The sequence below is a fragment of the Bombyx mandarina genome, chromosome 15 (assembly GCF_030267445.1).
Source record: "Bombyx mandarina strain Sakado chromosome 15, ASM3026744v2".
NCBI lineage: Eukaryota > Metazoa > Arthropoda > Insecta > Lepidoptera > Bombycidae > Bombyx > Bombyx mandarina.
In genome coordinates this window covers 15,050,061-15,067,309 of record NC_143221.1, presented here as the reverse complement: position 1 = coordinate 15,067,309, position 17,249 = coordinate 15,050,061, and the positions used below count along the sequence as shown (strand labels likewise).

Here is a 17,249-nt window from a genome sequence, read left to right as displayed (position 1 = left end):
TAACTCGGCATGTGCTGCTTTAACCCACAGACACAGCCCACTTAGTTTCTCGCCGGATCTTCTCAGTGGGTCACATTTCCGATCCGGTGGTAGATTCTGCGAAGAATGACTCTTGCTAGGATTCGTGTTAGCAACGTCGTCAGGTTTGAGCCCCGTGAGCTCACCTACTAGTTAAGGTTATGCTGAAATAGCCTCTCAAGGCTCTCAACTTAGATAGGAAAAAAAAAGCTACCATGGAATAGAAAGAGACAGAGCGAGAGTGAATGCGTGGCACTCGAGCGCATGTGCTTAGTGTATCTGTTACAGGCCAGCGCGAGCGTTAGCAACTAGTAGCGTACAGTATTTTAATAAATTATTTAAAGAAAAAAATCTTTTTTATCTATAATTTAAAATATATATAATATAAACGTTGAAGATACTACACATCGAAAAAGAAGTTTCACTTCATTCACGTGCACCAAGTTGCACGCGCACCGTTTCGTTTTTTAATTTTCGGAATGTGAAAACAGTTTTCAAGAAGAAATATATCACTTTTAGCGATAAGACCTATTGTTCAAATTATACCGGCTTTTTTTCAGTATTAGTTATTACTTAGTTCATAGTAAAGTATGGTCTGTGTTTCTCACACACTCATACATATCTCATTTTATTAGATTATGTATAGGTAGACAAAGTTAAGGACGTGGCTTGGCCATGAACCGGGTATTGCACCAAGTGATCTGCTAACGATAACTTTTTTTTTCCTACCTAAGTTGATAGCCTTGAGAGGCTATTTCAGCGTAACCTTAACTAGTAGGTAAGCTTACTGGGCTCAAACCTGACGACGTTGCTAACACGAACCGGATCGGAAACGCAACCCACTGAGAAGATCCGGCGAGAAACTCAGTGGGCTGTGTCTGAGGGTTAATTTACACGTCGAGCCCTTCGTCGCAAGCGACGGGTTCGACAAGAACGATAACGATAACGAACCGGTAACGATAATGTGTATCGTTGGTACGTACAGCACGGACACAGAGCTGAGGGCGTTGGGTCGTCACTCCGCGTCGGCTCCGCACACTCCGACGGCGACGCACTGCCCGCCGCCCCCCGACCCCCCGCAACTGTCCACCATCACCAGGATAGGTGAGTACACGACAAAATACAGAATTCGTTAATTTTGAGAAAACGGGTCTAATATCGTCGCTGTCAAACCAAAATCTGCTTTGTGCAAAAACTCTATTTTGAATTAACGAGTGAAAACATTTTCTTATAATATTTTATATGAAGGTGAATTTTTAAGATCTATATCAAATGAAAGCTATAAATAAATATTAAAGCTATAGACACGTAACAGTTTTTTTTATACGGGAGATAGGGCTGTGAGCTATACGAAAAGGTCAAAAAGTAAAAATCTCAAAAGTTCACATAGCAGATTTTGGTTTGACAACGACGATATGTTTTATAGGCACATAACACCTTCATTCACATGTAAAAACTCAAAAATCTTAAAATTGATACTTGACCCCTTCATCCACTCATGTCTTCAATTATCATTTCCTATTTTTTTGCGTGAAAGCACAGGGTTTCAGTCGCTTTCATTTATAATTCTGTAATAATGAAAATTAAGACGTAGAGAAACTCTTAGTACCTATAGTATTTGTTTTTACAAATATATCGAATTTGTAAAAACAACGAGACAAATCAAAAAGATAAATCACGAAACAATTTTGTGCACACGGTATTTGTACTATTAAAATTATTATTTTAAGTTTCCAGAGGGTTTTGAGAGTATAACGACAAAACATGTTGGCGCATGCGCACTAGTTTTTGCTGTGTGCGTACTTCGATCGTTGCTATGAAATAAAACCAAACAAAATAAAATAAAAAATATGAATGAATGATGAATGAATGATGAATGAATGATTTATTTTATTTCAGACAACAACAACAAGTCCATATTATTATCCATATAGTATCATTGAAACATACTTAAATTTAACAAAACCAATCAAATAAAAAAAAATTAAATTATTTAATTAGACTTAAATTAGTCAACCAAAAAAGGAAGGCAACCTTTGCCGAACAATTGTCTCCTATTGACGCCTATTGGAGATCACTGTAATTTATTAATAACCAATAAAATATATTTAAAAACAAAAATTATAAAATATAATTAACAACTGATATAACGTACAGCACATTTAACTTTATTTTTATTTTCTGCTCCATATCAAATTTTACAGAAGAACGATTTAATTCATAGTTTCCGTTATAAATTTTTTGCACATATCCGATATTGGTTTATTGATTTGACTTGACAAATACTAAGTTCATATTAATAACAATCTTCTTTTTACATATAAAATATCATTGTTAATAAGCAATATTGTTGTTGTTTTTTTTTATTGCTTAGATAGGTGGACGAGCCCACAGCCCACCTGGTTGTTAAGTGGTTACTGGAGCCCATACACATCTACAGCGCAAATATGCCACCCACGCCTTATTTAAGTATACAAATGTTTGCTGTATCTGTTATAAGCTGTTTAAATCTACTAAGGAAATTGTTTCTTCACAGTTGAAGTCATTACAAGATGTGCTCATAAGGATCATTAAAATATTTAACATTTAACAAAACAAATATTTTTGTGCTTTTGTTTCTCTGCTTTTATTTCATTATTTTTTTATCACTTAAGAGGGTGGACGAGCTCCCAGCCCACGTTACTGCAGCCCATATACATCTACGACGTAAATGCGCCACCCTACATGAGATATAAGTTTTAAGGTCTCAGTATAGTTACAACGGCTACTCCATACTTCAAACCGAAACGCATTACTGCTTCACGGTATAAATGCAGAAATAATATATGTAGACAGTGTCATAACCATTGCTCTGTTTTTTTTTTAACAATCATCGAATACGTTTCTTTGTCTTAGCCCGGTTGAAAGCTAACAGCTTCACATTCCGGTCGCGGCCCAGAGATAAGTCTCCCAAGATCCGGGAGCAGCCTAATGAGGGATCCGGTACATCACTAGCGAACGGAACGCCTGGCTCGTTCCGCATCAGGTCGGTGACGACAGCGTCGTTCTTCAGAAGCCGAAACAAAGACAAGAGGAGCAAGGAGCAAATAGATACTGAAACCAGGAGTGACGGAGTGGAAAACGGTGACGCCTACACCACCAAAATGTAACAGAATTATAGTATGTACGGGTAGTAAGGACATCATTTTAATTTGATATTTTCCCGTAGTTTTTTTTGTTGGCCACACTTAAATAAGATGTGTAAACATATATGTAATAATGGCAGCATATTGGTAGTACATGAGTTTAGATGCAATTTTGATACAATTAATCGAGTGATTCAGGTTTTGGGACATAAATAAAGTTGAATCAGGTAATAGTGATAGTTTATATTCTCAACGCATCGACATTTTGAATGTCACAATGTTGAGAATACTTAAAGAAGGTGAACCTAGCTTCCTGAGTCATCTAATAAAGAAAAGTTCCTTTAAAATGTAGTGAAACATGAAATTGTGTCGTATATTTAGTGATCATGTTTTTTTTGTTATTTGTATCGAATAGGTAAATCGATTTGTTTTAATCGAAACATGTCGATCATGAAATTAACTTATTACTATATAAGGGATATGTAATTCGCTAAGCGATTTTTTTTTATATTAATTAAATATTCATGTTAGTCAGAATAGCACAAATATTTAAATTATGTAATGATTTTTGTCCTATAACAATATCCAAGCAAATAGTTAAGTTAACATGAAAATTTTATGTTGCCTGGCATCAGAAATTAAAAAAAACGTAACAATTTTACCCTAACCATGTATCTTATTTGTAATATAGTCAAAAATATCTCAACTCCAGCTCTCGACAAATAGTATAACAAAATTTATCCACAGAAATATGTTCGTGATGAAAAGGCGCCATATTTTCACTATATTAACTTATACTATAGTCTATTGTAAAGTGCGTGCCATAGATATAACTTTATTATTTTTTATTGAGATTTTATACCTTATTTATCTTGTACGTGTAAGCCTAATTTTTTTAAATAATTCACTATCATAGGTTCGAAATATTACCAAATGTATGTACTGTCCATTGTTTTCGTATGAGAATTTTCAAAGGATATTAAATATGGCGAATATTACGCAATGAAATCCATTAAACTAGTTAACAACTTGAAATTTTGAAGGTCTTAGAAAACTTTTACCTTTTCTAAGTATTATTTTAAATATGTAAATGTTTTGTAAGTAAGTGTAATTTAAGAGTATAATATAATAATATACCAAAGTATGAAATATTAGAATATGCACAAATGCATTTATTAACTTAAGTTAGTCTTGAAATTTAAGGGGATGAAATACGCTGAAACTTTAATATGTTCTATGTAATTGTGACTATAGATGGCTTGTAAAGAAATTATTTAGATTAGATAATATTCCTAAATAATTTATAATCTCTGTTAGTGGTCTTGTTATGGAATAAACAAGAAAAGAAAGAATTTAATAAGCGGGCTCGTTATTGGATAAATATTTTGAGGAGTGGCACGATGAATTTCCACAACAATTAAGGTCACTTAGGAACAAATGATCTGAACCAAAATAAGAAAATAATTTAAAGTTACAAAAAATTAGAAGGTTCTCCGTTTAAAAAGTACTTCAAAAAGTATTTTTTTTTATTTATTTATTGAACAGGATTTTTTTTGCTTAAGAATTTCAAACACATAACATAACATTTAAACTGTAAATTCAATAGTTTTTCTGATGCACGCAAATCTTCAATTAATAATCAAGCATTTTGGTTTTAAATCACAAATTAGTTATAAAATTGTCTGTGGCTATTAAAAGTGATAGGATTCACGTGATACTTTGGCTTTGGCCAGAAACCGAATCGGGTTAGTTGCCAAAGTGACATTATCTATGAAAATATAATTTAGCGAACTAGGTACATGCCAATTGACCCGTGTTTGAGTTAGACAGTGAAGTAATAATATCATGTATATAAATATCATATCGAACATATTTTGTTTTAGCTTAAACTATTCTATTTATTTTACCATCGTCGTCATAAAATACCAAAGAAACATGATCTCATCAGCTCACGTGATGTTTGATCTGAGTATATTTTAAACTGTTCACGGTTTTTTTTTTGTATTATGAATTTATTTGTAAATGCATAGCGGTAATCTACCACCGGAAAGTTTCAACGACACGAGCAGGTCAGATGTGAATGCATCATTCGATTATCTTCAACTGTTGGCGCTAGAAAACATTGATGAAACTCGTAACAATGTATAAAGTAGGCAAAACAATAATTTCCTTACACTTCTGCCAACTTTTATTATAGATAATAATAATTTAATTATTTTTTTTAAATATGTACTTCCTATTTAAGTGACGTTCTACTACAAATAAAATGTAGATAAGAAGTATTTATAAAATGAAAGATGTGATAGGCACAAGGCAGATTATCATCCCACAGTGATGACAAAATATAATACCCAGGAAAGTGTAAATTAACAATTCTAATCAAGTAACTAAATTTAACAATAAACTAAGGTTATTATTACGAAATAAATTATTTTATATATATAGGCAAAGACAAAGTAGTTAAGAGCCATTTCATCCTTTGTTTTGAGCCAATTTTATAGCCAATTGCTATGCACAAGTTTTAGTTTCAAAAAAAAAATTTAATTTTTTTTTCGAAACATCAATAGCAAAACATGAAAAAATGTAATTTAATTCATCTAACTCTTAAGGTATCAATGATTATGGTTGAACTACAATCATCAGGTAACACTAGTTAAATTAAAATGAATCACATAGCTCTGTATATTAATAATAAACCAAAGTCAAGAAAGCAACGTGATTTATCGTTGCCTGTAATGAAGAGATAATATAACTAATACAAGCTATAAGAAAAAGAAGTCAAAAGCTCAAAAAATTGCCAGCACAAAATATCGTCTAAAAGAACTTCCATTTGTGTATATTCCATTTGAGTTCACAACTAGAAGATTGTTAATTCGATACTTATTTTTTTAATTATTGTTGGTTATATGCAGCTTATGTTCCGGATTTGGGTTGCATAAATATTTAAATGTTATTACGACTATTAACTTCGAGTCAATTGTTTGACCACAGATTATAATAATACGGATGAGCTCAATATTGATAGTTTCTTTTATCAAAATTTTAAGTATAGGACCTATTATTCGTTTTTTTTTACGAAAAAATCGGCAAATGGAATTTTTATTTTTAAGTTAAGAATATCATAGATCTGATTATTTAGAGTATATATTGTGTAATTTGAATGTATAAAACATTGTGTCAAAGATTAATGAAAAGCCAAAATAGGATCTGTGAAATGATTGTAAAAGCAAAACGATGTACGAAATGAAAATACCAATAAATGTTTCAATATAATATATTTTATTTCATTTCAATGAGAACTTAATAAATAAACCTAATAATTAATAGCTTTGGAAATTATGACACGCTTACTCGTATTTTATTTAGTAAAATCGCGTGACGTATATTATTAGAAAAATTATTCTCTATTAACAATTATTATCACATTTTCTATACAATATTACAACGATCTCATCAATATTTTATTATTAGTTTATCGTTTGAGACAATCGACCTCGCAAAACATAAGAGACCGCCTATGAATTGCCAAAACTGGTTCATATACCTCTCTAATATTTCAGATACTTAAAAAGATCTCAGAGCAAACATTCTAAATGTGAACATTTATGAAAAAAAAAAAAACAACGGTACATTGGTGACATTTACAAAAAAAAAAAGTCGTGAATTTACCGCGTATTTTATTGTTAAAATTTATTTTTTCTAATTAACAAATTCAATTAAAGTTTATTGTAAAAAAAATATTGTGTCTTTTACATTTCAGTCTTGAATAATTTAATTGCGTTATAAGATTTCACAAAATAAATACGGGCAAGATCCGTAATTCGTAATTTGATAACACGATTCGACATTACCATAGCAAAAGAAAAAAAAAAAAAGAAAAAAACTATGGCACCGATTTTAATACAGTTGTTATTATGAGAATTTTAATGTTTAAATAATTTAATACATTAAACATTATGGGATAATAAAATATGCTAAATAGTTTTAAATGTTTCGCCGCATCGCCGTTTGTAGTACTTCTGTCCACCTGGGCACGAAAAGGAAAGTCAGTTTTACGTTTTCTATTACACCTACACGGTAACAAGAGATCGAGTAAGCATACATCACTACATTTTTTTTTTTTTTTTTTTCTTTATCTTGCAATCAGTCAGCTAGACTGTGAGCAGATGTGTTGAGAGCTGTTAGACAGTCAGAGCAAAATCTCCATCGAGACTGCTCCACTCTGTCAACCGTGTCTATCAAGACTTAGGATTTGTCGCCTTTTAAGCCTATTTATTAGGTCCGGTGTGGTTAGTTGCATGGCAAGCTTATTAGGATGCATTTCTAGCCTTTTTCTGTATTTCATACTCCAGGTCTTGATTTCCTGTTTAACAGTCCTGATTTTGAGGTGTTCATGAATCTCCGATGTTTTTATAAACCACGGACAGTCATCACTACATAGTATAAAACAAGTCGCTTTCTCTGTCCCCATATCACTATGTATGCTTAAATCTTTAAAACTACGCAACGGATTTCGATGCGTTTTTTTTTAATAGATAGGGTGATTGAAGAGGAAGGTTTATATGTATAATAACATCCATTAAATAGTGGAGAAATCAATAATAAATTACAGTTTCCGAAGCGAAGCGAGGGCAGGTCGCTAGTACTATATAGATGTATATTTACTCAATCATTCAATGAGCGGTTTATCCTGGACATTTAGGATTGTTGATTTATTTGTTTGTATATTAGTACAGAATATCTTATCAATTCAGTGTTGCTCTTGGCATAAGCCTCCTCTAACATTTTCCGTTGATGTCTTTAGCAACTCCCTCTACCATATGTTTACTACTTTGTTTTAATTTAACTACCCTACCAAAGCCTATCCTGATTTTTCACTTAGTGTAAGTTCCAAAGTTCCAAACTCAGTGGGCTCTTTTTTTATTACTTAGATGGGTGGACGAGCTCACAGCCCACCTGGTGTTAAGTGGTTACTGGAGCCCATGGACATCTACAACGTAATTGCGCTACGCATCTTGAGATATAAGTTTTAAGATCTCAGTATAGTTACAACAGCTGCCCTACCCTTCAGACCGAAGCGCATTACTGCTTCACGGCAGAAATAGGCGGTGGTACCTATCCGCGCGGACTCACAATAGGTCCTACCACCAGTAATTACGCAAATTATAATTTTGCGGGTTTGATTTTTATTACACGATGTTATTCCTTCACCGTGGAAGTCAATCGTGAATATTTGTTGAGTACGTATTTCATTAGAAAAATTGGTACCCGCCTGCGGGATTCGAACACCGATGCATCGCTCAACACGAATGCACCGGACGTCTTATCCTTTAGGCCACGACGACTTCGACTGTCTATGAGGTTATAGCTATTACGCGTCTGTGTATCGTCACCAGTCGCCCCACGTAGGGCGTGTTCTACCTTAGCTCACCTATTATAGCAAAACCCACATTACTAAGACAGGATTGAACATACCTATTGTACGTATAGTAACTGTCCGCCCTGAAGAAGTAAACGTGATTCTTGTAGTGCAGTTTAAATACAAAATCTTTCTCGATACCGTCGTCCGAACTGGGAGGGCCTACAGAGTACCTGGTGATGAGAAACAATATAGATCACTAATAGAGAAATGAAGCCCGGTAACGACAAGACACATCGAACACAAAACCAATATAACATTATTGTTTTGAAGTGAAACTTCTTTAGGCCCGTTGTGAGTAAAATTTAACTCGCGACATATTCTTTATGAAGAGTGAGAGAGAGTGTGTAAATAGACAGCGTCTCACGAACCACTCGACCTTGGAGGAAGAAAAAGGACAAAGCGAGCTATGTCGTTTCTCTTATACACAGCATTCCTTAATAAGAAGAGAAGTTTGACTTGAAGATTAAAAATCAAGAAACCAGAACACCACACATAGCTAAAGAAGTTTCTCTTCTTTCACGTGTACTAACTTGCACGTTCACCAATTATTCAATTTGAATGTCATAAACTATCAATAAAGCATAGTATCAGTTCCAAGAGCCGCATCGGCGACATTCCCTTCAGGTTATTATTACCAGTGTGCACTTACCCTAACAACGGTAGAGACGCCAAAGGAGTATCATCCTGCCAACTCTTGTAGAAGAACAGAGTGAACACCGCGAACACGACCCACAGCTTCTGCCAGCCCGGGGACTTCTTGAATTTGCGGAGTAAGTACCCGGACAACTGCGTCTGTCGGTTAAAGAAATAACAATCTCGTTATCAATTCGAAACTGACTCTCCGTTTCCCCCGTGGCCGCCAAAACTATAAAACATAGGAAACTTTTAAATTAAAACTAATAAACTAAATTGATTTTATATACAAAAAGTTGATCATATTAATTTTTCCTTGGCCTTTAGTAAACTATGCGCTTAACGAATTATTAATAATAAATTTTCGAAATACATTTATAGATCCAATTTAATTTTTAAACTATTTCATGTAATTATGAGACCGTGTCAATTATGAATGAATTCGTCAAAACATATCATTTCATTTGGTCGCACCCCTGCAATCCAATCACAATACTCTGGTGTGACCTCGAATCTCATTTCTCATGTAGATGGCGTTTCATTGTCTATGGTCTTTGACATTAAAAAACTCCATGTTCCTTGTTTAAAAATAATATCTGTGGATGTGTGAAGAAGCGCGTCGGCTCACCCTCATGGCGAGGTGCAGCTGGTCCCTGGAGAGGCTGGTGGCGCGGTGCCAGCACACGTGCGCCAGCCCGCCGCCGCCCGACGCGCACGTGCCGTCCTCTGCACAGACACGTGTTCTTTAACTAAACTTTATCAAATCAAAGACACTATCCACTAAAATTAAGTGACGACTTTTCTTGGATTTGGAATTCGAGTGAAACTCCTACTACGAAATTTATACATTAATAACTCCCAGAACACGAGATTGATTCTGCGTTATAAGATCCTCTAATAACCCGCCCGTATGGGTCCAAATAATAATTTTGTCCAAATGATGAATTTTTAACTTTTTTCGTTATTTTTACACCTTTCCATAATAAATATAATTATAAATTTCACAGTACAGAAATAGTACGCGGTAAATTCCCGTGTTATATGGACCAAAACGAACGTTATATGAGGGAGGTGAAAACGCGTTATAGAGGGGATCAGTGTACTGCAGTATCGCACCACTCATCATCATCATTATCATCATCATCATCAGCTCACAGTCGTCCACTGCTGGATATAGGCCTTTCCCAATCCACACCACTAAGCTTGGTCTTCGGCTCTCCTCATCCACTTCTTGCCGGGCACCGTTCGGAGGTCATCGCCCCACCTCGCCAGGGTGCGTCCCACGTGACGTCATCCGCTTATCTCAGCACTCACCCACTTCCATCTCGTAGGGCGTCAGTTGCGTGTCGATTGCAGTGTTATCGTCATCGCGCGCCCTCTGTATCGCACGGTCTAGCGTCCGGAACCAACCCTCGAACTCACGGTCGTTGCTCGCGTTAAACACTAGAGTTTGATCATCATCTAACAAAGAAAAGTTTTTTTTTATTGCTTAGATAGATGCGTGGACAAGCTGTTACAGGAGCCCCTAGACATCTATAACGTAAATGCGCCACCCACCTTGAGATATAAGTTCTAATATAGTTAGAACTCATATCTATATTAGAACTTATATATGCCTCGCCCTTCAAACCGAACCGCATTACTGCTTCACGGCAAAGATAGGCAGGGTGGTGGCACCTACCCGCGTGGACTCACAAGAGGCCCTACCACCAGTAAGTTTGACGATAAACGACCTTGACGTTAACCATGACGACGCAGTGCTAACAAGTGACTACCAACTACATTTGCGAGTACTTTAGCCTCCAAAAAAAAAGCAGTACAGAACTAGTTTTGTTTAGGTGCAAGCAATTACGATTTTTTTTCAAAGTTCGTACTCAACCTTTTTTCTTCGTTGGACTATTAGGCTGGGTTCACACGGCATTGTCTTGCACTTTATTTGCAGTATACGTCCTAACGGATGAATAGTGGCGCATACATTGTACCTAGAATCATTCACATGTCGTTTGTACTGCAAAAAATCGTACACCGCTTATGCGTTTAAACGAATACTGAACGGACTTGTCAAGCAAATCGAATGAACTGTAAAGTTGCAGCGGCATATAGTATAGCTATGTAGTATATGAAGCTAGTATAGCTAGAATGAAAATCTACCGTATGAACACCCGGGTAATTGTACGATAACGAATACAAAGGAAACGTGTAGGACAATGCCTTGTGAACGCAAACTTATTCTACCTATTTTCAAGTTGTCTATATAGTAAATGCGGTACGGCTTATTGAAAACTGTTATATAGCAGAGTCGAGACTTACACCTCGTGTCCAAAGACAGATGTAATAGACAGATCTAGTAGGTGAGCTCACGGGGCTCAAACCTGACGACGTTGCTAACACGAATTTTAGCAAGAGCCGTGCTTCGCAGAATCTACCACCGGATCGAAAACTCAGTGGGCTGTGTCTGTGGGTTAATTTACTCGTCGAATCCATCGTCGCAAGCGACGAACGATGACCGGTGCTTGAAGTACCTAGAAGCACCGTTAGTGGATCGGGAGGATCTGAGATGACGTGTTTTGGGCGACGTCGACTGCTTTCCATTCTGTCCGCAGGATCGGGCGTAGTTGTGCGGACACTCGTGAACATTTAACGCCCGGGTGGCACAGCCGAGGCATGGCTAGGGGTGCGCGGATAGGGGGCGTGGCTAGGTGGGCGTGGCTGGGGCACGGACCGGCGAGCGCGAAGGCTGCGGGCGCGTCGGCTTGTCGCACCCGCAGCGCCCGCAGCGGTCGCACGGCGTGCGCGCGGAACTGCACGCCGCCGGACTTCGACGCCTCGATCAGTACGTCGTTAAACTGCAACCGAAAACGAAAACGTATTAATTAATATATGTATTCCAATTATTTTAAACCGGTTTTTATAACCCCCTTGCCTAACTTTAAGTACATTTTTTTTAATGTTTTTGTTTTCTTAGTTTTATATGTATATTGTACATAGATACATATTTATATTGTTGTTTTATAGTTTAATAAATAGATTTCAGCCTCTGACAACTTTTAACACAACCGACCTTTATGTAGGTTGTGTTCACGCCAAAAAGGGTGAAGTCAATAGTGTATTTTTTTTCTATTTAAGTTATATGTTAATTATATAGTTTAGACTTTATAAAGTTGTGTAAACCATTTCCGCAACAAAAAATCCTTACTTTCCAGTTTGTAAGGACACTACAATAGAGTAACACAAACTCTGTGACAGCAGACCGTAAATTTAGCTGCTCAGAAGAATGAAAATTATAAAAGCGGTCTAAACGTACCAGAAACAACATCCTCTGCAACAGTCCTCTACTAGAATGTTTGTAAACGCAACCCATCCGCAGGAACTCTCTATCAGCCACCAGCAACTTGTCGTAACCTGTTGAGAGCGTATACAGTTGACACTAAACCTACTACCAGTAGCACCGGTCAAATTGACCCTAATTTAAAGGCTATAAATAGCATAATCAAACTATGAGGCTATTCTTAGCATATCGACGCTTGAAAGGCAAACGTGACTAAGCGACAATAACTGCTTTGTACATAAACGATAGGCAATAACCATATTCGATGCGCAAAAAAAATATATTTTATTTATTGCTTAGATGGGTGGACGAGCTTACAGCCCACCTGGTGTTAAGTGGTTACTAGAGCCCATAGACATTTACAACGTAAATGCGCCACCCACCTTGAGATATAAGCTATAAGGTCTCAAGTATAGTTACAACGGCTGCCCCACCCTTCAAACCGAAACGCATTGCTGTTTTACGGCAGAAATAGGCGGGGTGGTGGTACCTACCCGCGCGGACTCACAAAAGGTCCTACTACCAGTAAAAAGCGCCTAATAAAAGACCAGTAAAAGTCCACAGACTTGGTTGAAGGTTGAAGCAGTCTGCGCCGCACAGATAGGCATCGTGTCATCAAGTTTGTTACTATCGTATTAAGACGGTGTCCGTACCGGCAACGTGTCTCTGTAGATGACAGAGCGTGGCGTGGTTCTCGCCGTGCTGTAGCTGCTGCCGAGCCGCCTCCGCCAGCGCGCCGGCGGTCTCCAGCGCCGCCGAGCACCACGGCCCGGATGATTGCTTGCACAGTTCTGTGTTAACAGTTTTATTGTTGACTCTATTTTATAACGTACCGCTGTCAACTGTTTCATATTTAGCGAATGCCTTTTTTTCTCTTAATGAGTCGATTTTTTATTAATTAAGACAGGTAAGTGAGCTCACCGCTCACCTGGTGCTTAAGCCAGCGATGCTTTAGCGAGCCAAGTTAGAGCCCATAGACATCAACAACCTAAATGCCTTCCTTCGCCCACCTTGAGACCGAGGCCTGTCTCTTTTATTGCATAATGATTAAAATATATATTTTATTTGCGTTTCATTGGATTTCGTTTTTATTATACGAGGTCAATCCTGAAGACACTCCACATGTACCTCTGCTTAAAATATACTCAAACTAAAAACTCAATACTCAAACTCAAAATATAAATATGTTATTTAACTTAAAGATATAGAGTCTTGTACTTGTTTTCCTTTTCTCTACCAAAGCTGAGAGCCTTGAAAGGCTATTTCAGCGTAACCGTAACTAGTAGGCGAGCTCACGGGGCTCAAACCTAACGACGTTGCTAACACGAACCCTAGCAAGAGCCGGAATCTACCACCGGATCGGAAACGCGACCCACTGAGAAGATCCGGCGAAAAACTCAGTGGGCTGTGTGTCTGTGGGTTAATTTACTCGTCGAGCTCTTCGTCGCAAGCGACGGGTTCGACGAGACCGATGACCGGTTGTACTTGCCTTGTGCGAGGTGGTGGTAGTGCAGCAGGCGGTGCAGGGGCCGCAGCAGCAGACAGGGCAGCAGCAGCGGCGCGGCGTGCTCCGTGCGCGCGCACAGCGAGGCGGCGGGCGCGCTGCGGCGCCGCACGCTCTCCACCAGCGCCGCCAGCGAGCCCGCGCGCTCCACGTACTCGCCGTACGCCTGCGCGTTATGTTGCTTTTTAAACGATTTGATGACCCGGTAACTATAACCTTTAAGTCACCTCTTATTACAATTTATATTATTATTTTTATGAAAAATTATAATATGGAGTGAAATGAAATAATGAAATAAATATGCTTATCTGGAGACATTAATCAACTGGGATGAAATTAAATGAAATGAGATGATATGCGATGAAATATAATCTCAGTAAAATGGTGGTCATTTTTTAAGATCTTTTCAGTGGACTTTTTGGAGGATCCTGAGAAGTTATGTCAGCGGCTTTGTTTCATTTTCCCACTTTTGTGCACATCCACAGATATTAAACAGTTAATAAACCACCGTTGTTATACATTTAAACCTGAAGAAACACTAAATAGACAAAATAAAACAAATCACAGAACTTCGCTCCTCGCGTTCCTGCCAAAAAGTCGCGTTATGTTGCCGACAAATTAAGGAGTGACGAATCAACGTCAAACTGCTCGTTCGGTTACACAGGCATAGCCTTTTTTTTATTGCTAAGATGTGTGGACGAGCTCACGGCCTACCTGATGTTAAGTCGTTACCAGAGCCCGTACATCGAGACGTAACATCGCTTCGAGTCTATTGGTCGCCAACCCCACAATACTCTTACGCACGAACACGTGACTTGGTCCGGGTTAAAACTTTTATCAATAAAAATTCTCGATAAAGCATTAGCATGTCTCACAGAACATTACACAATATGCGCGATTCCACTCGTTGAATCATATCGACGCTTGAAAGGCAATCCTGACTAAGCGACAAAAGTAGGCAAAATGAGTTAGATACACCATTGAAATCGTCTGATTTTTCTGCGTCGTTTAGTATAGGTTTCATCACTCTGTGACGTGTTTTATGTCGCTTAGATATGGTGTGATTTTCATAAAAATGCAGAGTTTTTTCCTACCAAACGACAAAAAAAAAGTTATTTTAGAGACATCCTGCAGTTAGGACATTTTAATAATTAGGTATTATTTACTTAGTCAGTTATTCATGTTTTTAAATTTTCATTTGTTTGTATTTATTTATTTTTACTTGTTATAAATTTTTTCTTTCAAACCACTTAGTAGATTTTACCTATACAAAGTAGTCGTAATTGGTACAGTTATACAATTTAACTTGAAACAAAATGGAATAATATTGAATCTTAGATAGTTTTACTTGTTTAACATAATACCCCTTTCCATCCGTAAATATTTGTACATGACAACATTTCTAATAACTACGTCGCCTAGATAATTTTACTTGATTAATTTCAATGGTTACTTTTGGCGCTTAGTTATGTTTACCCGTAAACAAAATAGAATTTTTTGTCGCTAAGGAACTGCGCGAGTTTAAATACGTCGCGTGGGTATGCGCAACTAGTCGCGTACCGCGTTTTGGCGGGCTGGTAAAAGGTGACATTCGTAAGCTGGGCGTCGCTTAGTAAAGTCGTTTGTCACATTATTTTGCATTTTGTTCCCATGAGGGAGATGTGAACCACCAAATAAGACCAAAGAAATGACTATAGATTCCGTAAAAAGATTTATCAAAAGTTTACAAAGTCGTCGTGGCCTAAAGGATAAGGCGTCCGGTGCATTCGTATGTAGGGATGCAATGGTGTTCGAATCCCGCAGGCGGGTACCAATTTTTGGAATGAAATACGTGCTTAACAAATGTTCACGATTGACTTCCTCGGTCATCGTTCTCGTCGAACCCGTCGCTTGCGACGAAGGGTTCGGCGAGTAAATTAACCCACAGACACAGCCCAGAGTTTCTCGCCGGATTTTCTCAGTGGGTCGCGTTTCCGATCCGGTGGTAGATTCTGCGAAGCACTGCTCTTGCTAGGGCCAGTGTTAGCAACATCGTCAGGTTTGAGTCCCGTGAGTTCACCTACTAGTTAAAGTTACGCTGATACATCTTGTGAGTCTGCACGGGTAGGTACCATCACCCTGCCGTGATTCGGTTTGAAGGGTGGGGCAGCCGTTGTAACTATACTGAAAACTTAGAACTCATATCTCAAGGTGGGTGGTGGCATTTACGTTGTAGATGTCTATGGGCTTCAGTTACTACTTAACACCAGCTAGGCTGTGAGCTCTTGATCTGAGCACTAAAAATAAAAAAAATACCAGCGGTACCTTCGCATTACTACCGTCAAGATTCGAGCAAAGTTTACCTTTCTGAAGAAATTAGAAATATCTACAACTTATACAAACTATACAAAAAGTACAACATGGATCAGGGCATGGATATTGTAAGCGAGAGAATTTTTCGTAAAATATTCCAAGATAATTTCAACATCGCATTTCATGTACCTAAAAAAGTCAAGCGTCTTCACTACGAAAAAAATTAAAAATCCTGAAAAACTAAAGTGAAAAGTAATAACATGAAATAGAAAAAGAAGAAAGCTATACCCGTTTTAGAGCCCACAAAAATGTACACCGAGATGATCCGTCATCTCATATGCTAGTTTCGGAAAAAGTACTCAACACGCCTTTTGCACAATCTATGCTTTTGTATTATGCTCCTAGTAGGAAACTAGCCGTATGTAATTTTTGTGTTTATGAAAGTTACTACTGGGATGTTTTTTGTTACTACTGGGATGAAAGTAATGGCAAGCGTGGTGCCAATGAGATTGCAACTATTTTACATAAATATATTCAGTCCATTGATGCTAGAAGAAACGTTACGCGATTACTTCTCTATTGCGACTGTTGTCCAGGCCAAAACCGGAACCATACGGTATTAGCAATGTTGCATTCATCATTACAGGAGTGCAAATATATCGATATTATTCAAATAAACTTTCTCTTGACGGGACACACTTACATGTCGATACCATGCTATTGTAGAGAAGCGATCAAAAAATACCACTGTTTACGCATCATCACAATGGTTTACAGTATTTTCAACAGCTAGGCAAGATTCATCGCCTTTTCAGGTGGAAAGACTGAGCTATGAAGATTTTTATAAATGGGATAGTATTAGTGATAAGTACTTCAAAGGCAAGATCCGTGTTATGACTTTCCAAAAATACAAGCAAAGCGTTAAAT

General features: G+C 37.4%; 2 protein-coding genes across 9 annotated transcripts in view; one reads left to right on the top strand and one right to left on the bottom strand.

Annotated features, from left to right (window-relative positions):
• Positions 1 to 6,416, top strand: part of LOC114249948 (adenylyl cyclase 78C) — a 134,123-nt gene extending 127,707 nt beyond the window's left edge. For both annotated transcript variants that reach the window (XM_089732683.1, XM_028183674.2), the window contains exons 29-30: positions 1,004 to 1,122; positions 2,914 to 6,416. In XM_089732683.1, coding sequence (XP_089588809.1) covers positions 1,004 to 1,122; positions 2,914 to 3,167 — 373 coding nt within the window. In that variant the 3' untranslated portion in view covers positions 3,168 to 6,416. The remainder of the gene's footprint in view (positions 1 to 1,003; positions 1,123 to 2,913) is intronic.
• Positions 6,402 to 17,249, bottom strand: part of Cdep (Chondrocyte-derived ezrin-like domain containing protein) — a 66,675-nt gene continuing 55,827 nt past the window's right edge. For all 7 annotated transcript variants that reach the window (XM_089732684.1, XM_089732686.1, XM_089732687.1 and 4 more), the window contains 9 exons: positions 14,016 to 14,196; positions 13,180 to 13,317; positions 12,503 to 12,600; positions 11,921 to 12,044; positions 10,513 to 10,659; positions 9,827 to 9,924; positions 9,215 to 9,357; positions 8,619 to 8,735; positions 6,402 to 7,170 (listed from right to left, as the gene is read on the bottom strand). In XM_089732684.1, coding sequence (XP_089588810.1) covers positions 7,128 to 7,170; positions 8,619 to 8,735; positions 9,215 to 9,357; positions 9,827 to 9,924; positions 10,513 to 10,659; positions 11,921 to 12,044; positions 12,503 to 12,600; positions 13,180 to 13,317; positions 14,016 to 14,196 — 1,089 coding nt within the window. In that variant the 3' untranslated portion in view covers positions 6,402 to 7,127. The remainder of the gene's footprint in view (positions 7,171 to 8,618; positions 8,736 to 9,214; positions 9,358 to 9,826; positions 9,925 to 10,512; positions 10,660 to 11,920; positions 12,045 to 12,502; positions 12,601 to 13,179; positions 13,318 to 14,015; positions 14,197 to 17,249) is intronic.